We start from the raw sequence: 25,730 nt of genomic DNA, 5'->3' as shown, positions 1-25,730 counted from the left end.
CAACTTGCCCAACTTTTCATCAAATGCTGCGTTGAACACGGGCACTTGGTGGTCATGCTTAGTGCAGAGGCATTTTCCTGGTGCACAGTTAGGGTGACTGTGTGGCTGTTTCTGTTGATGGCCAGTGATTGTTGTGCTTGCTAGTTCCAGGTCTAAATGCACATGGCTCCATGAAGAAACGTGCGGCCCCGCTACCACCATCGTCGACAGGCCTGCAGCCGTCTAGTCATTCGCGCACTCCCTCCGACCCCTGTTTCTCTCAGAGTGCCCTCGGCCTGGTGCACAAGCGAAACCCCTCGATGGACCTGGCCTCCAGCTCTTCCATTGATTCCTCTTTTGATCAAGTCAGCTCGTCAAACCCCTCCACACTTGGATCAAGTGAGTGCTGCTCCTTGCCAGTTTTCTTCGGGGCTAAGTGAACTGCATCCAGAACGACTCCAACGAGTTTGGCATTGTTGGCACTGGCGCAATGAGCACTAATATCATTTCATGTCTTCATAAATTATTTACGGTCATTTTGTCAAGCATGCCGAATGAAGCAACCATCTGAAAATCAGGATCAGTCCGTGCCAGTATAAAAGTTACATTTAATGGCACTAAGTGAAACATGAATGGCTGTTAACTTGGGCAAGTGCTGTAAAGGTGTGATGCAAAATGGCAAAGGCAATGCTAGCACCCAACAAAACACATTATTGTAGTGATCAGGGCAAACTGTTGGAGAACGAGAACAGCACAAAAACTGTCAACGTACAAAGCCGAGGAAAGTATAGGGGTTTTTTTTTTTTGTTTGTATCTTTTAAAAATGGCAGTGTAGTGACTGGGAGATGAAGAGCTTGTCCTAGCGGAATAGGTACTCCCCTCTAGCGTTCAGGACAAGAGGCGCTCTTCTACAGCTTAGATTGCGTGTAATCCACCAGATGGCAGCATTTACTTGGCAATTTATATTTTTCTCCTGCGGAAAGAGTGCGGTTTTTGTATGAAAAGATGGCTTGCGGTGGCGGCCACCCACGCATAGCTGGCTCGTGAACACGAAAAAGAACCTTTTCATTTTCGTCATCTTCTTCGAGTGATGATGATTCGGATACAGATGTTTATCTAGTGTCCGGGAGTGAAGACAGCGATGGTGGTGAATTGAGCATCTCCTCCGGTGATGATGAAAACAGCTCAGAAGCGAACATCGCGAGTGCTCGCCAGTGGATCCTGCGTGATGCGGACAATCCTCCTGTGGAGCCTCCTCGCTTTCCATTCTTGGCCAGTCCAGGCAACAAGACTTTCCACTTGTCATGGCCAGGTGACCTTGGGAAATATATTCAGCAGTTTCTTCAAAAGTGCTTCATTTGCTCTCGGAAGCGAGGACAAAACGGGAAAAAGTTGAGAAAGGAAACGCTTTTGGTGCAGCAGCTGCAACGGGCAACCTTGCGTTATTCCGTGTTTTTGATTTGACTAAGTATGTGGTACAAATATTTTTTCAACATCGACTAGCTACTTTTTAGTACAGTCAGATTCCAAATCAGCAATAAAAAAAAGAGGCACTTTTGGTTGGGAAATTTCCAAAAAAATAAAGCACTTAAGGGGTTAAATAAATGAACATTCCCTATGCTTTTCCTGCCTTCATTCTTGTTGGCTTCATGTGGTGGTGTCTGACAGACAGTGGGTCTCTTTTCTTTCTTTCTTTCTTTCTTTCTTTTTGTGAAGAACCACGAAGGCACTGTGTGTTTAGAACAGAGTCAGCACCATTGGTGATTGCATCACCAGACACATCTCCACAGGCTACGGTGGGCTTTTTCAATCATTCATCCTTCGGGAATGCCAAGAGACTACTCTGCACATGCAATGATTATCAGCTGAAGGCACAACCCCGAGTACTCCTTGCTTGACAGTCAGGGACGGATAGTCAAAGAAGCTTCCCAGTGAGCAGTGGTTTCGTTACGATTCTCTCTGGGGGCAGAGACGGTGAAGTCACAGAGGGTCACAGGTGATTCACTTGAATTAAGGGGACACTAAAGTGACCACCACAGTTGTGCAATTCTTACTGCATACAGAGCTTTAATACACGAGAAAATAGCAAGAAATTGAAGAATATGTGCTGACACCCCTTTGAATTTCTTGCACTTGACATTCGTGACGTCGGTGATCACAAGTACAGTTCGGCTGCAATTGGTTGAGAGCTATTTATCGCTGATAAAAACTCAAAATGGAATGCAGCTGGTACCATTTGGCAACCAGACGCCTCGCCTTCCGTCGACAAACGAGGCTTCACTTTCAAGTGACGTCGGTGCGCCTTGAGAAATGTCTGCGGTGTGAGCACTCGTGACCCTTTTTTTTGGCTCAAGTTGCTGATATGCAATCTTTCTTCTGTGGTGAGATCTTCGTTGCATGGCCATGCAGTCATGCACACTCTGATTTGCCGAGGGCAGTGAGATCTGTGACGACACAGCTGCCAATTCTGGGGTTAGAGAAATTAAGAAAGAGTCTTTGATTAGGAATTTATTCACTAATAAGTTATCTCTTTGCATCGAACAAAAACGGCATGCGTTCCTGAAGGCCCCTCTTTCATTCCAGCTGAACCTTCCATTTCTCTAAGTGACATTGTGATGGACAATGAGTTGCATGCTCACTTGAAGCAAGACGAGCAGGATGTGCGTGCAGTAGTGACATCTACTTGGCTCTGACTAGGCTGTGTCCACTTAACGTGCCTCATATATGATTGCATAATAAAGCGTAACACATGTTGCTTTAATGTACACATGCATGCACACGGAGATTTCTTGTCGTGGTGAAGACACCAAGACGTGTAGTAAGCATAGTGGCAGGCCTTGAAAGTTGTTGCTGATGTTGCAGTGGCGATTCAAGAACTTTTCTCACTTACCTTGTTTGCCCTGTGTACAACCTTTGTCTGTAAAGTTCCGAGACTGAGTCCATTAGAAAAATGCGTTTAACAGTGAAATCACTTGTGCAGCACCCCCTCGAAATAGTCTCCCTTGCAGTCTATACACAGCTTCCAATGATTCTTGAGGTCTTGGAAACAGTTGGAAAACACTTGTTTTGTCAGTGCTGTCAGCTCCTTTATCGTGGCGTCTTGAATAGCCTCCCCATCCAGCGACCTTTTAGGGCTCTCTTCACACAAGAAAACAGGAAAAAATCGCATGGGGAGAGGTCAGGCGAGGATGGCAGATGGTAATGCTGTGCTTGGCTGTGCTTGGCGAGATATTTTGTCACGCTGAGAGCAGTGTGCGGCCTGGCGTTATCATGGAGGAGGCTCCATTGTCCAGATGCCCATAAGTCAGGGTGTCGCAGTGCATCACGAATGTGTTGGAGCACGCAGATATAAAACTCCCGATTCACCGTGTGCCCTGGTGGCACAAACTCGTGGTGTATGACACCTCTGGCATTGAAAAAAACTATCATCATCGTCTTTGTTTTGGTCTTCTGCCGCCGCACCTTTCTCGATGCCGGAAAGCTGTGGACCGCCATTCGGCGCTCTGCGTCTTTGTTTGAGGATCGTATTGAATAGACCGTGTTTCGTCTTCAGCAATGATGCTATAGACGAATGCAGCATCCTTATATGCCTCGGAGAGCAAATCAGCGCTCACTGATGCCCGCGTGTCCTTCTGGTCCTGTGTGAGGGAGTACGGCACAAGTCTGGCATTCAGCTTTCGTTTCCCCAAGTTCTCACGCAGTATTTGGCGCCATGTTGTCTTACTAATGTCGAGAGCATCCGATAGCACGCAGACTGTAATGGTGCGGTCTTGCTGTACAATCTCCCTGATCCAAGCCACGTTGTTTTCATTCCGTGAGGTTGCAGGGCGCCCCTGCCTTGTGTCGTCTTCCACTGACGTTCTCCCTGAAACGAACCTCTTGTGCCACTCGAAACCTTGCGCCCGCGATAACGTATCGTAGCCGTAAGCGTCACGAAGGAGCTCATACGTCCGTGTGGCTGTCTTGCCAAGCATCATACAGAATTTTATGTTTACACGCCGTTCGAGATGGACGTCCATCTCTCCACATTCACTCACAGTAAAATGTGCAGACGACTAGTGACAACGTATTTTTCTGCATGCAGTGCCATCTAGCAGCTGCTACAGCAATTAACATAAATAGCTCAGGTTAGCCCAAAAAGGTGGCGCTACGCTTACACACCAAGATTTGTTTTGGGGAATCATTTATAGAGATGAAAATAAATCAGTCTCGAGACTTTACGGACAAAGGTTGTGCGATAGCATATTGAAGGCTAGTACTCTTTGTTCAATTATACATGTGTGAACACTTCACTTCTGGTCACATTATGAGCATTTGTACTAAAAGTGTACTGACGCTCCTTCAGAATTGTGGTAAGCCAGATCTCATTACTAGAAGCCGGATTATTAGGTATTAAAAAAGCTCGTTTGAGGTGTCAAAAATAGGCAGGCAAAACATTTTAGGCCTCCGATATTTTAAATATAGGCACAGTAAATTTTCGCTTAAATGCAAATGACTTCAAACAAAGACATGTGCGACCTTTTTCTGCGACAGGAAAACAAAAATGTTATGGGGTGATTCCACGTAAGATCGAAGAAACGATAGCTGGTCGACCTCTTAAATTTATTTCAAAATTTTAGATATTATTGCCTGATGAGTGGAAAGAAGAGATCCGCAATTTGTTTTGCCCCAAAAAATTTTTTCGAAGCACAGGAAATCAATAACGACGAAGAGGTGGAGTGGAGCGCTCATCCGCACTGCTGTTTTGGCCAACTTTCGTTATGAATTGCACAAAATATATTAACGTTAGGTAGCTGAAATTTCTTTAACTAAATATATGCATGTTTTTGCTTCTCCTCAGGTATTTTTAGCTTTTATGTGTAGCATAGATGTTTTTATAAAAAACCTCAAAATTAGCCCAAGAAACATTATTTTCTTTACTTTGAAGGTCTTTATCTCAAAAAAGCCTTGTAGCAGAGCGACAAAAATTCCGCATTACGTTCTTCGCATACTTATCTACCAAACTGCCGAATCTTATATTTATATGACTTTTCAGTAAAGAGATACGATCGGGCTAAGTTCAAGAAAACACCGAACAGTGGAAACTTCTGACGACAATTTAAAAAAAAAAAACATTTTTTATATTTCTTAAACTTTGTCCACTTATTCTCCTCCACATCAGCATTCACAATCATTGAAAACATATTGCATAATTTCGTTGCACTAATAGTTACGGCCCCTCCAATGAGACCCTTAGGCAAGGATTGGCAATTCCAACTTCTTGCCCAGCAAGTGCATAAAATGCAGGCAGGATTGAACTTCTTTTTTATTAAAAGGCCAGCACTGAAGACGTTAATTTTGAAATTATTTGGTCACTGCAGCAGCCATGAGCGCGGGGCTACCAAGCAGGCGCGCGTGCACCCGAGATGCTCGTTGTAAGAGACGGCGCAGTGAGAGCTCGTTTTTGCGTCCTCAGACTGATTGAGTTCGAAACAGCAGCACCTCTCGGGTGACTTGAACGCACGTGCACTGGAGCTTCGATATTCTATCCGCCCTGTGTTCGCATCGCAGCCATGCGCTGATAACACGGCGGAGATGGAAGCAAGATGAAAACTCTATAAGGGAGCTATGAGCGCTTGCTTCACGCACGCTGCTGCCAGAGAAATTGCGCTGCACGAAAATTCAGCACGAAAATTCGGAAAAGAAACGTACAAATAAAACACAAGGGGAACTGAAGGCAGAACTCACCCAAAACATTTATGTAGCAGCAAGAAACTGCATTGTTTCACTCTATTGCTTGTTTGTGAGGGATGGCAATACTGACAATACTGAACGTTCGTAGGACATCAATACAACGCTGCTCCGTCATCGTCTAGCCGTGGCCTCTGAGATTGGCTCCGGCAACGCAACGCGACGGCATGTTGCAGGGGCCAATCAGCCACGATCTCGCGAACCTGTGGCGCGGCGCAAGACAGCAAAGCGCGTCACGAGTCGACCTCCGGAGATCAGTCATTGTCACCGTGGTAGCGGACAGCGTCCACCAGCGCCCAATCTGACACCTCCTCTTCATGACGATACAGTTGGCGACACAGTTGTCGGCATTAAAAAAATATCGCAAAAGCTGCACATCGTCAGGGCCTGCTCTATGCGTGCGCACGGCGTCAAAAACAGAGCGAACTCCATACGCGGCGCGACCTCACATGTGCCGCACGGACTCGGAAGCATAACAACAAGGAGCAAGGCTTTCTTTTTTCTTTTCTTTTTTTTTTAGTGGCGTCACCTGGTGTCATGTTCACGAAGTGCAGTTCAGAGACTACTGCAACAACTGAAGAATGGCTGCCAACGCAAAAGCCGATTTTCTTTCCTTTTTTTTTTTTAAAGAAAGTCGGCGCGGTTAGCGTTTAGCGTGGTGGCACCCGCAATCAGCTGGACGAGGTTTGAAGGGAGGAAGGGGGAGGGGGGTGTCACGCCTGTGCACTAAGAAAGCCGGCTCCAGGAGTGAAGGCCTCGCCTGCCCGCCTCGTGCACACTTGCACACACAAATGAGCGCTTGCTTTTGCCTTTGAGCGCGCCATGCGCGCCGCCACCGCTGCACGTTACCGTTGGCAGGCAACTGCAGAAGATGCATGCAGCTCCTGCTTGTGCCAAAATGACAAAATTCGGGGCAAAATCCGTATTTTATCGGTGGCGAAAATTCGTTATATCAAGGATGTCTCCTGCTGCCACTTTGTTACATAGAGGTCGCAAATACATGTGCTTCTGTGGAGTAACGGCGGGGAATAGAAAAACTTCGCAATATCGAGGAATTCATTGTATGGAGGTTCATTATAGGCAGGTTTAACTGTATACACGCACACATACAAGCGCACGCCGCGCAAACATGCATGAAGTATAGTTAACCCCCACCCCCCCGAAAAAAATTGTTGGCTATGATACTGCAGTGAACACCTTAAAACGTAAAATATAATCAAAACAAAAGCCGCTTGCACATCACATTTTTCTTTCTTTTTTTTGCTCTTCACTCTCCTTTCCGCTGATGGCCCCACGTGATTTCGCATTCGCCAACCGCTCGTGCCATGTCAGCACGGCGACGAATGCTCACCGGCATGTCCCACTTAACTGCTGCTATAGCGGTTGTTTCCGAGAGTTAGTTGAACTAGAGGACTAGGTTGCACCCCATTGTTCTGAACTGTCAATCTTGCGCGGTAACATGAATAACTGTCTCAAACTGCACCCGGGAGTTAAGGGGGGACACGGGTCTTAGAAACCGAAAAATCGCGAAAAAATCGTTTTTTTGAAAATGTTATTTTCGGATTTTGCAGTGACTGATGCATAATCTGGCAAATTTTCACGCGTCCTGGATTGATATTTTAGCCGCAGTAGCGTTTTATATCATGCATGTGACGCGAATATTTCTCGATGGACGCGCAAAAATGGGCTTTCTTGCAGGACGCGCAGCTGCCATTCTACGTCTCTGATCGCGGCCATCTTGGTCCCGTTCGAAAGAGCCGCGTTTCTTTTTTATTTTTCGCGCCACCACTACTGCATACGCCAAGTGGCCACTAAGAAAAAGCCCGCGAAAAGCTAGTCCCGATGCGCGGTCCTATTGGTCTACCAGTGCACGTGACAGTGAGCGCGCACGCCATTGGCAGATTTCCACAGTCGTCTGCTCGGGCCGCGGGAGTTCGTGTCGGACAACGCGGCTGAAACGCGCAACCATGCCGAATTCGACGCCAAAGTTTGCTACGAAGTACAAATTCGGTGGGCGGACAAAGAAACGGAAAGTGTACAACTTTCAAAAGAAGCGCCGATCACCTTCAGAAGATGTCGACGGTAGTTTGCCTCCCGTGCCAAGCGCCCCCGAAGACGCTGACTGTGGGTTAGGCCTAGCGGGTGAAAGCGGCTCTGACAGCGACCACGTTCGACAGATGTTTCGGCGCGACACCGTCATGTTGGATTTGTTGAAGATCGAGAAGGACGCGGAAGTAAAACTCCGGAACCTAGCATAAACGCCGGCCATCACGCGAAAATCGGGTCTTCTCGCTTGTGCAAACGACACTGCCACGGACGACGCCGCGGCTGGCTCGGATGTGATGGAGACGCGCTTCGCTCTGGTGAGCCTCGACGCTCTAAACGCTCTGCAGTCAAACGTGAAGTGCAAAGGGTGCGACGGCGATGTGTCTGCGCATAGGTGAGCGCGAATACGGCCTCGCCGTAAAGATTGTTACGTCGTGCGAGATCTGCGGTGATAACGCGCCGGTGTGGAGCTCGCCGCGCGTGAACAGCGGAAAAACATGTAACCCGTTCGTTGTGAACATTCTTGCCACGCGCGCTATGAAGACCACTGGCAATCACCAAACAGCGCTGAATGAGATCTTCGCTACAATGAATGTGTCTGGACCTGGACCTTCGGCTAAAAAATGCATGGCAGAAAAAGACCGTCGCAGATCAACAGCATCAGCTCGCAAGCGTGCCTCTGCAGAAAACATGCAGCGGGCGTTGAAAAAAAGGCATTTAGGGGACTCAAAGCAGAAGGACTACCTGCCTGGTACCTACCGAGAATGCTGAAATTGTAAATTATTGTAAATACACGACTATTCCATGCTAGAGTTTGCCCAAAATGGACTTGTTGTGTTTTTTCACGATTTCTCAGGATTCAAATTTTGCTGCGGTTGCAAACTTGCCAGAAAGATATCTCTGCCTTCAGAGCAGCTAGGACTGTCATTTTTGTTGTGACATGTAGCTCTATCTGTAGTGCACACAGGGGTAGTTGTGAATTTTTGAATAATATCTTCAAACATTTTATATTTGGCACAAAATTGGAGCATAAAGTGGATGTGTCTGCAACACTGAAAATCAAGGTGCTACAACCTAGCTAAAGATCATCAGATCAAAAAAGCATTCCTACCCCTGTGTGCCTTATGTTCATTAGTATCTAGGCATGTGTCAATAGTAGCTCTATAATAAAATTTTTTTGTGTACCGTACCTGGAAACAATGGGTAATTAATTTTAAGATATCTCAAAAACTAATCGACATAGGAAAAAAATAATTACATTTTCAAAATCAGCATTAAAAACTGAATTATACTGTTAAGTTTGTTTTTAAATACATGAAAAAATTTAGCATTTCTCTCTGAAGTACAGTGTCCCCCCTTAAACTTGAGGCTAAATAGTGTTCATATAAGCGCCAATATTGAAAATACAAAAAACGGCAGGCAAATACAAAAAACGATAGCTAAGGAAATCACTTCCAGTCTTGCAGAAGATAAGTCCACTTGTCGAAACGTTGGCTCGAGCACCCAACCCCTGTTTACAGAACGATAGCTAAAGAAATCACTTCCAGCCTTGAAGAAGACAAGTCCACTTGTCGAAACGTTGGCTCGAGCACCCACCCCCTGTTTACGGATGATAGGTAAGGAAATCAATTCCAGCCTTGCAGAAGACAAGTCCACTTGTCGAAACGTTGGCTCGAGCACCCACCCCCTGTTTACAGAACGATAGCTAAAGAAATCACTTCCAGCCTTGAAGAAGACAAGTCCACTTGTCGAAACGTTGGCTCGAGCACCCACCCCCTGTTTACGGATGATAGGTAAGGAAATCAATTCCAGCCTTGCAGAAGACAAGTCCACTTGTCGAAACGTTGGCTCGAGCACCCACCCCCTGTTTACGGATGATAGCTAAGGAAATCAGTTCCAGCCTTGCAGAAGACAAGTCCACTTGTCGAAACGTTGGCTCGAGCACCCACCCCCTGTTTACGGATGATAGCTAAGGAAATCACTTCCTGCCTTGCAGAAGACAAGTCCACTTGTCGAAACGTTGGCTCGAGCACCCACCCCCTGTTTACGGATGATAGCTAAGGAAATCAGTTCCTGCCTTGCAGAAGACAAGTCCACTTTTCGAAACGTTGGCTCGAGCACCCACCCCCTGTTTACGGATGATAGCTAAGGAAATCAGTTCCTGCCTTGCAGAAGACAAGTCCACTTGTCGAAACGTTGGCTCGAGCACCCACCCCCTGTTTACGGATGATAGCTAAAGAAATCAGTTCCTGCCTTGCAGAAGACAAGTCCACTTGTCGAAACGTTGGCTCGAGCACCCACCCCCTGTTTACGGATGATAGCTAAGGAAATCAGTTCCTGCCTTGCAGAAGACAAGTCCACTTGTCGAAACGTTGGCTCGAGCACCCACCCCCTGTTTACGGATGATAGCTAAGGAAATCACTTCCTGCCTTGCAGAAGACAAGTCCACTTGTCGAAACGTTGGCTCAAGCACCCACCCCCTGTTTACGGATGATAGCTAAGGAAATCAGTTCCTGCCTTGCAGAAGACAAGTCCACTTGTCGAAACGTTGGCTCGAGCACCCACCCCCTGTTTACGGATGATAGCTAAGGAAATCACTTCCTGCCTTGCAGAAGACAAGTCCACTTGTCGAAACGTTGGCTCGAGCACCCACCCCCTGTTTACGGATGATAGCTAAGGAAATCAGTTCCTGCGTTGCAGAAGACAAGTCCACTTGTCGAAACGGTGGCTCGAGCACCCACCCCCTGTTTACGGATGATAGCTAAGGAAATCAGTTCCTGCCTTGCAGAAGACAAGTCCACTTGTCGAAACGTTGGCTCGAGCACCCACCCCCTGTTTAAGGATGATAGCTAAAGAAATCAGTTCCTGCCTTGCAGAAGACAAGTCCACTTGTCGAAACGTTGGCTCGAGCACCCACCCCCTGTTTACGGATGATAGCTAAGGAAATCAGTTCCTGCCTTGCAGAAGACAAGTCCACTTGTCGAAACGTTGGCTCGAGCACCCACCCCCTGTTTACGGGTGATAGCTAAGGTAATCAGTTCCAGCCTTGCAGAAGACAAGTCCACTTGTCGAAATGTTGGCTCGAGCACCCACCCCCTGTTTACGGATGATAGCTAAGGAAATCACTTCCTGCCTTGCAGAAGACAAGTCCACTTGTCGAAACGTTGGCTCGAGCACCCACCCCCTGTTTATGGATGATAGCTAAGGAAATCAGTTCCTGCCTTGCAGAAGACAAGTCCACTTGTCGAAACGTTGGCTCGAGCACCCACCCCCTGTTTACGGATGATAGCTAAGGAAATCAGTTCCTGCCTTGCAGAAGACAAGTCCACTTGTCGAAACGTTGGCTCGAGCACCCACCCCCTGTTTACGGATGATAGCTAAGGAAATCACTTCCTGCCTTGCAGAAGACAAGTCCACTTGTCGAAACGTTGGCTCAATAACCCACCCCCTGTTTACGGATGATAGCTAAGGAAATCAGTTCCTGCCTTGCAGAAGACAAGTCCACTTGTCGAAACGTTGGCTCGAGCACCCACCCCCTGTTTACGGATGATAGCTAAGGAAATCACTTCCTGCCTTGCAGAAGACAAGTCCACTTGTCGAAACGGTGGCTCGAGCACCCACCCCCTGTTTACGGATGATAGCTAAGGAAATCACTTCCTGCCTTGCAGAAGACAAGTCCACTTGTCGAAACGTTGGCTCGAGCACCCACCCCCTGTTTACGGATGATAGCTAAGGAAATCAGTCCCTGCCTTGCAGAAGACAAGTCCACTTGTCGAAACGTTGGCTCGAGCACCCACCCCCTGTTTACGGATGATAGCTAAGGAAATCAGTTCCTGCCTTGCAGAAGACAAGTCCACTTGTCGAAACGTTGGCTCGAGCACCCACCCCCTGTTTACGGATGATAGCTAAGGAAATCACTTCCTGCCTTGCAGAAGACAAGTCCACTTGTCGAAACGTTGGCTTGAGCACCCACCCCCTGTTTACGGATGATAGCTAAGGAAATCAGTTCCTGCCTTGCAGAAGACAAGTCCACTTGTCGAAACGTTGGCTCGAGCACCCACCCCCTGTTTACGGGTGATAGCTAATGAAATCAGTTCCAGCCTTGCAGAAGACAAGTCCACTTGTCGAAACGTTGGCTCGAGCACCCACCCCCTGTTTACGGGTGATAGCTAAGGTAATCAGTTCCAGCCTTGCAGAAGACAAGTCCACTTGTCAAAACGTTGGCTCAAGCACCCACCCCCTGTTTACGGGTGATAGCTAAGGAAATCAGTTCCAGCCTTGGAGAAGACAAGTCCACTTGTCAAAACGTTGGCTCGAGCACCCACCCCCTGTTTACGGATGATAGCTAAGGAAATCAGTTCCAGCCTTGCAGAAGACAAGTCCACTTGTCGAAACGTTGGCTTGAGCACCCACCCCCTGTTTACGGATTTTTTCATCAATATTGAAGATAGGCATTTATAGGCGTTTGTAAGCATTTAGGTACAAACGCCAAAAATAGGCATTTATAGGCACTATAAGAACATTATAAAAGTCCTTCTTAAACTCTAATTCATGCTCATATATCAAAATGGTGCAATAGGAGCGCAAGGAACAAAATAGGCATCTGCCTAAAATCCGGTCTCTGCTCATTACGGTTCTGTCATTCTGCTCATAGCTGCAAAGGCTGCTGATACAAGTACAGATGGCCGGAAGATAGCTGTAGACTAGATAGCACAATGAGACATCGTGCTACGAGAGCCCAAAACGAACTCGCTCTTTATTTTCCCGCATCCCCATCTTTCAGTCCCCAAGCGTGACGCCACAACACACAATGCAACAGCGCCGCGCGAGGGCACTGTGTGTTAGCTATTAACATTGTGACACTCCTCCCCTCTTAAGAAGAATCACTACGGGGAGTACCTAAGTTTCCTCAATCTTTTGCTGTGTCCATACCTACCAAGTCTCCCGGATTTTGAACGTTTCTCCCGGTTGTACAGGTCATAGGAAAATCTCCCGGAAATTCAGTTTTGCCCTGCGCGTCCAGTGCATTGCGCACCCCGTGCGTCACGGTGACGCGAGGTGGGACGTTTCGCGTACAGATGCGCTACACGCAATTTAAAAATTGATCCTAAATGTGTTATAGGTTATATCAGCTGTTAATATTTCGTAGATGATGCGTTTGTACACACAAATCTATCCCACAAGTTATCTCGCCTTCAAAAATTTGTGTCACTACTGCTTTAATTGGAGAGCCCAGCACTTAAAAGGGTAGCCGTTACCGATGTCTGTCGAGATAGCGTGTTCACCAGCGCTTGCGACCGTCCCTGTCTCAACGGCGCCCCTTATGGTCCCTTGCCCGACGAAATAACTGGTAAGCAAGCGACGACAGGCCTCACACGCGGAGCGATGTTATACGGCCGGGTCGTTTCATCTCTGCTTCAACCGCGTTCGTCCCTAGAGCTAGCGCGCATTTGCTCGCACGTGAAACAGACGATGCGTAAGCGATGTTATTGGTTTGGACTCTGTACAGATCAGCGGCGACCGCAAAATCCCGCTGACAGTGTCCATATAATTGCTATCGCAGTAATCGCAGTACCTCCCTCCGCCGTAAGCAGGCGAGTTGGCGAGCCTCTTTGGCACGATACAAATATTGAGCTACATCGGGATTCACGTCGCTGTCGTTTACATGCGGCAGCATGACATCAAGTGTTGCTGTAGGTGTTGTTATAGGTGTCACAGGGCTAATCGGCCTCATTCTTGTAGCCCCTTGCAACGCCACGTTGTCGGCAAACGTAGGGCAGCACTTGATCCCATGTCTTGTGCGTAACGTCTGCGTGCATTGACAGCATGTCTGCCGTTCTCTTGTTGAGCTGCTTTGTGAAGCTGTTAGTCTGTGGATGGTATGTGATGTCTGGGATGATCTGGGATGGGGACTGGTCTGGCTGTACTGTAATATCGCTTGCATAAGGTCACTGCAGAAGGCTGTTCCTCTGTCAGTAATGACCACCTCTGGAGCGATGAGGGTGGCGATTTGGGCTTGTTGGTATGGTTGCATGATAATTGATGGTAGCGCAGGCCACAGACACGGACAAAAGAAGGCACATGAGACACCACGCTGTGGTGCGCTGTGGTGTCTCATGTGCCTTCTTTTGTCCGTGTCTGTGGCCTGCGCTACCATCAATTATCATGCACCACTGGAGCACCATGATGCAGAACAATGTTATTAACAATATATCTGGCAGCCTCTTGGCCTGTGACTCTTGCAAGTGCTTGTGTTTCTGTGTAGCACGTCTGGGATCTATTGCTACTAGGATCCACCTGCGGGCGATTTCGGGAATGGTCCAAGGAAGTCCATTCCGATCTGTTGAAATGGCTTTGTAGCAGGTGCTATTGGTTTTAGGAGCCCGGCTGGTTTGGGGGGTATGTTTTTCGATGTTGACATTCCCGACACGTTCGGACGTAACGAGAAACATCTGCTGCAAGGCGAGGCCAGTAGTATTTTTCCCAAATCTGTAACAGGGTCCACGTGACGCCAAGGTGTCCCGATACAGGCTCGTCATGACGGGCCCGCAGAATTTTCAACTGCAAGGAGAATGGGACGACAAGAAGGTACGCTGTACTGGTGGATTCGAAGTTCTTCTTCACCAGGAGGCAGCTGTGCAAACAGAAAGTTGAAGCATTGCGTTTAATAATTCACTGGATATTCGCACTTCCAGACACTTGAGAAGGCCGTTTAATTCGCTGTCATTACGCTGTTCTTTTGTGAAGCTTCAACTTGTTACTACCCCGAGAAAGTTCCAGTCATCGTTAGATGAAGGCTGCTCTATGGAGCCACTGGACAGACAGTCCGCGTCAGAATTTTTTGTGCCATTCTTGTGTACCACGGTCATATCGAACTCTTCTAGGCGTAAGCTCCATCGGGCGATACGTCCTGCCAGGTCTTTGATGTTTGTTAACCAACAAAGCGAGTGGTGATTCGTGACAACGCTGAAAGGTCTCCTGTAGATGTACGGTCGAAATTTGGATGTGGCCCATACTATTGTCAGGCATTACCTCTGAGTTGTAGAATAGTTTACTTCTGCTTTCTATAAGGAACGGCTGGGATAAGCGATCACCCATTCTTGGCCATTCTGTTTTTGCACAAGGACAGCTCCCAGACCAGTACTGCTGGCATCAGTGTGGATCTCGGTTTCGACGTTATCATCAAAGTACGCAAGAACAGGTTGTTCTTGTAGACGACGTTGCATCTCGTGAAAGGCTTTTTGCTGTGATTCTTGCCATACAAACGGAACATCTTCTTTTGTAAGGTATGTGAGCGGCTCGGCAATTTGATAGAAGCCTTTAACAAAGCACCTATAGTATGCACAAAGCCCCAAGAAACTTGGGATGCTTTTCTTGTCGTGGGGCTGCTGGAAGTGGTGAATAGCAGCAGTCTTGTCCGGGTCTGGAAGAACACCTGCGCCTTTGGTGACATGGTGAAGGAACGCAAGCTTTTTTGGGCTACTCGGCATTTTTCACTCTTTCGTGTCGGCCCAAAAGTCCTTGTAGTGCTGAGTACTGACTCTAGTTGCCGAATATGCTCCTCGAAGTTGGGTGCGAAAACTACGTCGTCAAGGTACACCAAACAAGTTTGCCATTTTAGCCCAGCTAGCACTGTATCCATGAGACATTGGAAAGTGGCTGGTGTGGAGCAGAGACCCAATGGCATAGCCTTAAGTTGGTAAAGGCTGTCTGGTGTAATGAATGCAGTCTTGTCACGATCTCTGTCATCCAACTCAGTCCATCTCACTCTGCCAGTAGCCAGTTTTTAGATTCATAGATGAAAATTACTTTGCATGGCACAGTCGATCCAGGGCGTCATCTATTTGAGGAAGCAGGTAGACATCCTTCTTTCTTATTTTGTTGAGCTGGCGATAGTCTACGCAGAATCGTGGGGCTACCATCTTTTTTCTGTACCAACACAATGGCAGAAGACCATGGGCTTTTGGACGGCTTGATGATGTCATCTATCACCATTTCTTTTACCTCTCTGCTGATAGCCTCGCGATCTTTCATGGACACACGACTTGGTGACTGCTGGGTGGGTCGGGCTGTTTCGTCTGTAATGATGCGATGTTGATGGACCTTTGGCGATAAAGCAAAAGAGTCCTGGAATGTGACGAGCAGTGACCGGAGACGTTCTTGTTTTGCTTGTGGTAGTGAAGGCTCGCTGCTCGAGGTTGCTGCTCTTTGAGCGTGACGACGTCGGCGATGTCTGGAACGGTCTGACAGGTTGCCACAGTAGTGCCTTTGTTGAGATCAGGATGTTGGCTTTCCTGCCGGGCAGATGAATGACGCCTCTTGACACAGAAATGTCCTGATCGAGCAGCAAGCTATGGTGAACCACGGCTATTCCTTCAGTGTCTGTAGAGTGGGTGCTACCCACAAGAGCTAAGAGACTTGAGAACTGTGGTAGTCTGATCTGGTCACCGAGGATTGCCAGCAAGATGCACATGGGAGCAGTTGGAACTAGAGCTGCGCGAATAGCAAAATTTTGGTTGCGAAGCAAATTGGAATATTTAAGGTTGAGTGCAAATAGAATCGAATATTTTTCAGATATTCTCGGATATTTTTTGAATACTTCGAAGTGAAATTACAGAAAGAAAGCTGCAGAGGATCCCTAAGCATGTTCTTATGAAATGGGAACATGAAACCTTTTCTTTTGGCTAGGTTGGTGAAGCACTGTAGGGATGATGCTAAGTGGTGTTCCCTGATCGTCTTATAAAGAATGAGGCAATGCAGAGGCCGAATTGTCTTTATTTATGTTATTTGTCACAACCAAGGTGTTGTTGGCAACTCTTTACACGTCAAAAGAAAAGACGCTTTTTCCTCAACCTCTCCTCCTCCTTGCTTCGAGTCGGGAGTTCCTCATCTGCTGCGCAGGTTTCCACTCCTACTTCACAGCTGTGAGGGGTTTCTGCGGCAGCTGTTGGCGCTGGTGTCAGTTCCGATGGGAGAGGTCACGTGTTTTCTGCACACAGCTTTTGCGGACGCCAGACGAGTGCGCGCTTTCGCAAACCTCCAGAGCACTTAGAATCAAGTGCTCAGAATCGCCCATCCGAATATGCCATAAGCATCATCCGACCTTCTTCCAGCAACTGGGCATCTCCACTTCACATCATGCCTAAGAAGACTGGGGATTGGTGTGCATGTGGCGATTACCGAGTGCTCAGCGACATTTCGGTTCCTGATCGCTACCCGCTCCCGAATATCCAATACTTCATGGTAGCGCTGCACGGTGCGATGATCTTTTGTAAGATCGATCTTGTTTGTGCCTATCATCAGTTGCCAGTCGCTGAGGAAGACATCCTGAAGACCGTCATCATCACACCGTTCGGTCTTTTTGAGTTCCTCCTCATGCCCTTCGGCCTAAGGAACTGTGGCCAGTCGTTCCAGCATTTCATCGATTCCGTCACCCGAGGCTTGCCATTCGTTTTTGCCTACATCGACGACCTCCTTGTCGCAAGCCCTATCATTTAAGAACATCTTCAACATCTGCGGTTGTTGTTCTCCCGCCATGCCAACAGAGGAATTGTCATCAACACCGCCAAAAGTGAATTTGGATGACAGGAACTAGAGTTCCTTGGACACATAGTCGACGCGAATGGCATTAGACCACTGCCGTACAAGATTCGCGTCATCAAAGATTTTCCACGACTGACTATGATGACCAAGCTTCACCAATTTCTCGGATGTGTCCATTTCTATCGACGGTTTACACCCAATTGTGCACAACTTGTGGCCCCTCTAGACGCTCTGTTTAGCTCCAAGCGGAAGCAAGCGCTTCATTGGACTGAGGAGACCGCCCATGCATTCACAGGAGTCAAGTCTGCCCTCGCCAGTGCAATGCTGCTGAGACATACGAAACCAGGTGCACCTACTGCTATCATGACAGATGCCTCGAGCAATGCTGTTGGCGCCGTTTTGCAACAATTAATCAACGGTACATGGCATCCACTGGCTTTCTTTTCAAAGAAACTGAAGCCTGCACAGACCCGCTACAGCGCGTTTGGTTGTAAGCTCCTTGCTGTGTACTTGGCTGTCCAACACTACCGGCACTTCCTTAAAGGTCGTCAGTTTACTGTCTTGACAGACCAGGAGCCCCTTGTGCACGCAATGAACCAATCAGCGTCCTGCTACTCGCCTCGCGAGAGTCAACATCTCTCCTACATCTCGGAGTTCACAACAACATTCCGTCAGGTCAAAGGCACTGACAACACTCTTGCCGATGTTCTGAACTGCATTGATGCAGTCTCCACGCCAACTGCAGTGCCTTCCATCATCGACGTCGACCTACTCGCCACTTATCAGCCTAGTCAAGCCTTTTCACTGAAGGCTTTTTGTTCGTGCACCAAACATCTGTCAGATGTTGAATAAAAATTGAATTGAGTTAAATCAGTGTGACGACACCGAGCTACGTACCCTCCGAAATTCGTCAGTGTCCCTGCAACTGGAGGACGTTGTTTTGACTTCAGATGGTACATTGGTAGTCTGTGATACTTCCACCGGCCCACCTCAACCTTTCATTCCAGCACAACTTCGCAGACGCCTGTTTCATGCTGTACACAGTCTTTGCATCCCGAAATTCACGTGACACAGAAGCTTATTTCCAGTCGTTACGTTTAGCCTCAGCTAAACATACAAGTTCGTGACTGTGTGTGCAGTTGTTTGCCGTTTCAACGCTCCAAGATCCAGCACCATCCCGTCCCTCCTGCAAAGTCCTTCCTTACACCAGACGCGCGTTTTGATACCGTGCACTTGGACCTCGTCGGCCCTCACCCACCTTCCAAAGGCTATAGAGGAGACCCACGCCGTGGAAGGCACTGCAGTGCCGGGCGTTGTCAGTCAATGTAGGGAGAAAACTGGTTACTCAAGTGTTGACCCGTCCGCTGTCCCCTTCAACCTGCCTTGGAAACGCGTTGCTTTGCTCGCACGCTGCACGCGTTCTGCACATGTTTTTGAGAATTTCGCGTCGCGCGCGGTTAGTATGTACACGCTTCTGTCCGCGTGGCAGCAATTTGGTGAGAGATCAGCGTCTGCTCAGTCATGTAGCAAATGCGGAGCAAGTGATAGCAGACGACGCTGTTTACGACGTGGAGTTAGCACAATGTTCTGTTCGTTCATAATTATATACCTATTATATTTGGCTTGCTGTGTGTACTACGTACTCTCTATGTTTGTTACTGGATGCATGGGTAAGGCTGCTTCTTGTGCTTTAGGTTAAGCGGCCCTGGCGCTGTGACTACTATTACAATTGGGATACCTTAATTTACTAGCAACCATTCGATTTGTCGTGCGGTACGCAACAGTCTAAAAATAAATGGTCTATTTCGGACTTCTTTCTTTCCCGCAACGAAAATTGACATCTATCTCACGTGTCCTTCCTTGCATTATCGCCGTTCTCATAGCCGATACTCCGAGTTCACGAACAGCGTGTGTACTATCAACGTGACATAGCATTATTAATAGGGAAATGACGAGCGCCCAGCTTTCAGAAAAACTTTTTTTGTGTGCAATCTGCGGGGGGGAAGAGCCAATTGCTGTCAAGGCATTTGGCCACTATCGAAACTGCACCGTGTTGTACGGGCTGTACCTGCACACTCAGTAACAACTAGTTGACTGTGTCTGCCAAAAAAAAAAAAAGAACAACGGACGTGCAACAACGGTTAATGCTTTTTTTTTTCTTTTTTCGTAGTTGTTGTGGTCGTGCCCACTCAAGCGTGAGCTTCGCATCCATGCCTGTCGTCTGCTTTTTTTGTGCCATCTGTTTGGGAATCGGTATAATTGCACTGGTGGAGCCGACCCCGTCGTGTTTGCATGGCCATTGTGACAGCTTAAGACGCAGCAATAGCTTCCCCCTTTCTGTCGGGGTGACATCGACGAATGAGGGGAGTTTCACGTGCAGCGCGCGCTCCGAAAATGCATGGGAACGAAAGGGAGCGGAGGGGTCGTACCACTCTGCAGCTGTACGCTTTTGCCGGCAGGGGAATGGCAAGCGCTGGCGTCGGCGGGCAAACTTGACCGGTTCTCCCCTATAGCTGCATACTGACATGCATCAACCGCTATACACGGTGGCCGGAAGCTACACCCATCACCAACATATCAGCACCCACAGTTGCAGCAGCCTTCGTGTCTACGTGGATTGCAAGATTCGGCTGCCCATCCACTATAGTCACCGATCGTGGTTGGCAGTTTGATTCGGCGCTCTTCAATGAACTCCTCAATCTGCTTGGAATGACACGCCTCCGCACAACCTCTTATCACCCACAATCAAATGGACTAATCAAGCATTTTCATGGGCATCTCAAATCCTCCCTCATGGCATGTGGATCACCGGAGAAGTGGGTCGTCCAATTGCCACTCGTCTTGCTTGGCATTAGAGCTGCCATCAAAAGCGACCTGGATTGTTCATGCGCCGAGTTGGTCTACGGCAGTTCGCTACGCCTGCCATGCGACTTGTTCAACGCCCCCGCCAAAACACCTGTGCCACTAGCCGGAGATTACGTTTCCGAACTGCACAACATCTTCAAGCAGATATGCCTCGTGCCTGCACACACGCATGAATCTAGATCTCCTTACATGTCGCCGCAGCTCGCCTCTGCTACACACGTCTTCGTGTGCAACTGTGTTGTGCGGAAGCCTTTGCAGACGCACTACTCACGGCCGTATAGAGTTCTCGAGCGTCTTTCATCGACATTCATAGTCAACGTCAATGGCCAGCAGCCTGCCTACTTTGAAACAAGGTTGCCATCGGCCCCACCATTGTGCAACACAATGCTACTGCATCCCGGATCACTGCCTTCTTACACGCCAACCAAGACACATCGTGTATCCTGGAGTTCCGATTGTTCGTCGGACTTTCCTCCTCTCCAGGGGGGGAGCCCTCTGTAGTGGCAGCAGCATTGGCGTCGCATCTAAAACCACCGAGACGCTTGCTCTTGCACGATGCAGGTGCCTGCGCGTGCTAGCGTTCGAATCGGTGATTAAAAAGAACCGCTGATCCCAGCGGTCGTGTCGGGCTCGCTCTCTCACTCGTAAGATCAAGACTTCGCTGGTGTGCGAGGTCACTCATCATCACAGAGTGTTCCACACTCGCCGTCATGGCTATGAGCAGCGCTGACTAACACTGCCAGGTATGCGTGGACATAAATAACCGATAAAGTGGACAAGAGGACGACCGCCATCGGAGCTCAATTGGTAGAGCATTGGGTGCGTTATTCGAAGGTTGCAAGTTCGGTATCTGCCGGCGGCAAGTTGTCTTTGTGTCCACTTTAATTTCTTTACATTTATATCATAATTACTACAATACAGGTATAAGACTACAAATAACGTCCCCTATACCTATCTTGGCTTTATTGTGTGTTGGTTTTCATCAAGGTTGTGCCTAGCAAGTACACACCAGTTACACAGGCTCTTTCTGTAGTTGCTGATTGTCGCAAGACACGAGCAGCAAGAAAAAACTTCGGGGCCTTTTTTAGAATGACGGAAAGTTGAGCTAGTTGGTAGGATTTTGTCATAGAAAAAAAAGGTTATGTTACTTGGGTGAGTCCAAAGAACTTGACCACAGAAGTGATTGTGCATTTTATAGCATTGCATTGCTCTGAAAGTTGCATCACAAGAAAGTGACGATGTAAGTGACTAGTTTAAAATATTTTCAGCATACTTTAGTCTGATGTATACTTTACAACTGCTTATCTTATCTTTTATGTAAGTGGGGCTATTTTGCTGAAAATTGGTATAAGTCAAGCTGAGAAATGGTTCTGATAAGTTCACTGAGAGAAACGACAAAAATTTTAACCTATGTATTACGTGCTGTTTGTTGGGTGAGCGCCTATGCGTGCATGTTCTTTGCAAACCCCAGTGTGTCATACTCGAATGATAAGCATTACTTTTCAATATACTATGTTGAAAATTCTAAATGATAAGAGTGATCTTAGTGTCGAAGCTTGGGCGTATTGGTGAAACATTGGAGGGAACACGGCACAAAAGAAGACGGGCATGTCGGTGGCATATGCATCCTTCCCATCCTATGAATAAAGTTGCCTCCAGAGGGAGTGATCGCTTTTGCGTACATACGCCTCAAGCTTCCCTCTGCAGACATTGCAGTGTTGTATTCTCTGTGTGTGTGCACCAGGTTCCTCCCGGCAAAACCTGTCCCAGGGATCAGATGTTCTGAAAGGGTAAGTTCTACAGCTTTAACTGCATCTTTTAAAATTGCAAGGATGGTGGCGCGGCTCCACTGGCTCCCCCACCTCCTCCAAAGTGACACTATTGAGGACATTTGCTAAATTAGGTGCATTCTTCACCCCGGCAACTACAGATTGGTGCAGCCAATCCAGTCAGATACACTTTAGTACAGTCAGCCACCTCACACTGTGCGTGTTTTGTTGTGCTGTTTTCTGGGCTGAACAAGACTGATGGCAACTGAGACCGAATCTCTCTCTGGTGTTGGCCAGCACTGAAAGACACTTATGGTTTCTGGACACTGCAGTGCTACTTTGTGTTGTTCATGGCATGAAAGCACAGCTATTATATGCCATGCAATCTCCTAGAAGCACACTGAGAATGCAGAGAATCAATGCAACTGTGAAGGGATGCTAATCAAAAGCCTTATGCTTCAGAGCACTATAGATTTTTCAAAGCTTGCAGCACCACTGTCTTTGCACACTGTCTTTGCACACTAGTAATCATGTTCTTCCTTTGTTTGGTTTTTTTTTTTTCGGTATCATTGTTAAAATTAAGGCTTAAGTTTAGACTAGGTAGCGCCAAAGACCTTTTTTATCGAGAAATACAAGACATCTTGATACTTCAGCGTAGGTATATTTTGCTTTGGTTGCTCATACTGTTCTATGCTGTCGAATACAGAAGAACTTGCCATTTATTTGCCTTTTTGCACATGTATTTTGTACTGAGCTGCTCCAAAATGCAATCCATCTGCTCCAAAGTGTACAGTTACTGCTCCGAAGCTGCTCCAAAATTTCAGTTTTGTGTACTCCCAGGGTTTTTCCAAAGCATTCCAGGCCACTTCCATCCCTGTGTTGATTGGCAGTTGGTTCATAGCTCGTGTGCTGTTATTTTTGTGTATGGCTTCACGCTAAACTGTCGTGAATAGAGGCACCTTATATTGCATCAATTCAATACAGAGCGAAGGCTTTGGCCACTAACCATATATTTATACGAGCCCAGACATTTGTTATGCTAGTCTTGTAATTGGCTGTTAATTCACAAACATGCACCTGACCCAGTGGCAACTCGTAAAGCGACACCTATCTGTATCACTGATGCTACAGGGGTGAAGAACACGCCACTAAAAATGCCCTTATTTGGCCTAGAGCCTGATTCTTTTTATCCTGCCTGGGCCCATGTGCCCATACTTGACCTTGCTGGTCGTCACTAAGCTTCCAGGCCAGCTCCGGGCATGCTGGAGGAAATTTGCCGGCCGCAATTCATTTACTCTAGCCATGGCACCACTATAGCTCGGATGCAGTACTGGTGTTCAATGTGTGTTAAAAGTAAATCTTTTATTGCGATAGCAATTATATGGACAGTCTCGACGGATTTTTGCCGTCACCGTCATATCCCGTATTAAGTCCAAATTGATAAGATCCCCCTGCACATTGTATGTTCTACTGCGGGTAAAAGCGCGCGAGTGGGGGTGACGAACACGGCCGAAGCGGAGATCAAACGAGCCGGCCCAATTCCGTCGCTCAGAGAGCGCATGCGATAACATTACCCCGCTCAGGAGGCCTGCCGTCGAAGCAGACAGGAAACGCCCCGCCCGTCTTCAACGAGCATGAAAAGATGCGAGGAGGGATGGGTGTCGCTTGAGCAGCAACTTCGAACTTTGATTCTAAGGGCGCGGTCGCCGTCACGATCGCTGGCGCACACGCTATCTCAGGAGCCATCAGCTGGCAGCTCATATACCCCTTCTACGTTCTGCGCTGTCAACGCGAAGTGACTATGCGGAAAGAGCATCTCTCCCTGGCTGGCATCCCGTGTTCTTTTACACCAGCGTTTTGTAGTTACGCAAGATCAAATACAAAAGAGCCAGCTGCCAGCCTCGCTTCGTATAACACTACAATTTGTTGCTATCGCATTCATTGCTTTGCCCTTGCAGTGAAACAGTGACTTTTTTCACTTAGCATTGCTGAAACATTCACAACTGCGATTATTAAATTGTGCTAATCATTGTTATGCCAAGCTAGAAACAAACGTGAGTGCTTGTGATTCACATTGCAAGACAAAATGATTGTGTATTTATGAAAGAACAAGATGACACCTTGCTCCTTGTGGATATGCAGAAGAGTAGCTTGCTGGGCCAGTTGATGCTGCATCATCGTAGAAAGCAGCGCAGGAAACAGGGCAAGGAAAGAACCACACAATGCAAACTATCAACTGAGATTTATGGAAAAACACGTGGTCAAAATCTAAAAAGGAAGGTACAAGGTTTCATTTAGTGGTTAACGCTCAGTAAATCAAATTCGGTGGCATGCAACATGATTGACAGCCTCGCAATGCATTTCTCGTCAAATCTGTTAATTAAAAAACGTTTCTTCAATCTTTCATGCAGCTTTTTCATTTAATTCTGAGAGCGCTCTAGCTTCTGACAGCAAAAACACATAGCCGCACTCCTACAATGCAACAAGAGATTCGAACAAGACGATCATTTCAATGAAGCCTTGTGATCACAGTTTAGCGATGTCGAGCTTGAAAGCTTTGCTCAAAAAGTTTTGCCCATTTTGCAGGGACGAAAGTTTTACAAGACCGATTGAGATGCTCAAGCAGTTGTGGTTCTCTGAGCGCCACTTGGCCTTCCTAGGCGAAAGAAATTTGCAAAAGGTGAAGACGGAAGCGAGGTGTTTAAATGAACTTCCGAGTAAAGACATGGCACCTTTTGTTAGCATCCTGTACCTTCATGGGGCATCCCAGCAGTTAAAAGAAAGTGGGCACTAGGTATGGATACAGTGTGGTTTTTCAGCTTAAAACAAGCTTGGCCGAGTTTGTGGGTGTGTGGATAAGAAGTTATTGGGGCAAAGCCAGGGAAATCATGGGTGTGCTATCAAGCACTGTGAAAAATTTGTTGAATGCGGCAGGGGAGTGGTGTATAGTACAACATTGTCCTGTGGGAAGTGTTACGGGTGTGCTATCAAACACTGTGAAAAATTGTTTGAATGCGGCATGGGAGTGGTAGTCTTTGGCTCCTTCTGAAAGAACATCGCTCGTGCTGAGAGTCCGTGCTTTGCCCTGACTGTCGTCATTGCGTATTGTCGCTGAGTGCCGTCAAATAAACACCTTAACAAATACAGGATTGTCCTGTGGGAAGTGTTACGGGTGTGCTATCAAGCACTGTGAAAAATTGGTTGAATGCAGCAGGGGAGTGGTGTATAGTGCAAAATTGTCCTTTGGGAAGTGTTATGGATGTGCTATCAAGCACTGTGAAAAATTGGTTGAATGCGGCAGGGGAGTGGTGTATAGTGCAAAATTGTCCTTTGGGAAGTGTTATGAGTGTGCTATCAAGCACTGTGAAAAATTGGTTGAATGCTGCAGGGGAGTGGTGTATAATGCAACATTGTCCTGTGGGAAGTGTTACGGGTGTGCTATCAAGCACTGTGAAAAATTGGTTGAATGCAGCAGGGGAGTGGTGTATAGTACAAAATTGTCCTTTGGGAAGTGTTATGGGTGTGCTATCAAGCACTGTGAAAAATTGGTTGAATGCGGCAGGAGAGTGGTGTATAGTACAAAATTGTTCTTTGGGAAGTGTTATGGGTGTGCTATCAAGCACTGTGAAAAATTGGTTGAATGCGGCAGGAGAGTGGTGTATAGTACAAAATTGTTCTTTGGGAAGTGTTATGGGTATGCTATCAAGCACTGTGAAAAATTGGTTGAATGCGGCACGGGAGTGGTGTATAATGCAACATTGTCTTGTGGGAAGTGTTACGGGTGTGCTATCAAGCACT

At 47.4% G+C, this 25,730-nt stretch overlaps 1 protein-coding gene across 2 annotated transcripts in view; it reads left to right on the top strand.

Moving 5' to 3' along the window:
• The window catches only part of LOC119397007 (arfGAP with SH3 domain, ANK repeat and PH domain-containing protein), a 108,004-nt gene that overhangs the window by 54,284 nt on the left and 27,990 nt on the right, over window positions 1–25,730 (top strand). For both annotated transcript variants that reach the window (XM_037664420.2, XM_037664422.2), the window contains 2 exons: window positions 145–378; window positions 21,908–21,953. In XM_037664420.2, the coding sequence (XP_037520348.1) occupies window positions 145–378; window positions 21,908–21,953 (280 nt within the window). The remainder of the gene's footprint in view (window positions 1–144; window positions 379–21,907; window positions 21,954–25,730) is intronic.

The sequence above is a fragment of the Rhipicephalus sanguineus genome, chromosome 6 (assembly GCF_013339695.2).
Source record: "Rhipicephalus sanguineus isolate Rsan-2018 chromosome 6, BIME_Rsan_1.4, whole genome shotgun sequence".
Taxonomy (NCBI): domain Eukaryota; kingdom Metazoa; phylum Arthropoda; class Arachnida; order Ixodida; family Ixodidae; genus Rhipicephalus; species Rhipicephalus sanguineus.
The sequence above is the reverse complement of the archived record's forward strand: the minus strand, read 5'-3'. Positions and strand labels throughout refer to the sequence as shown.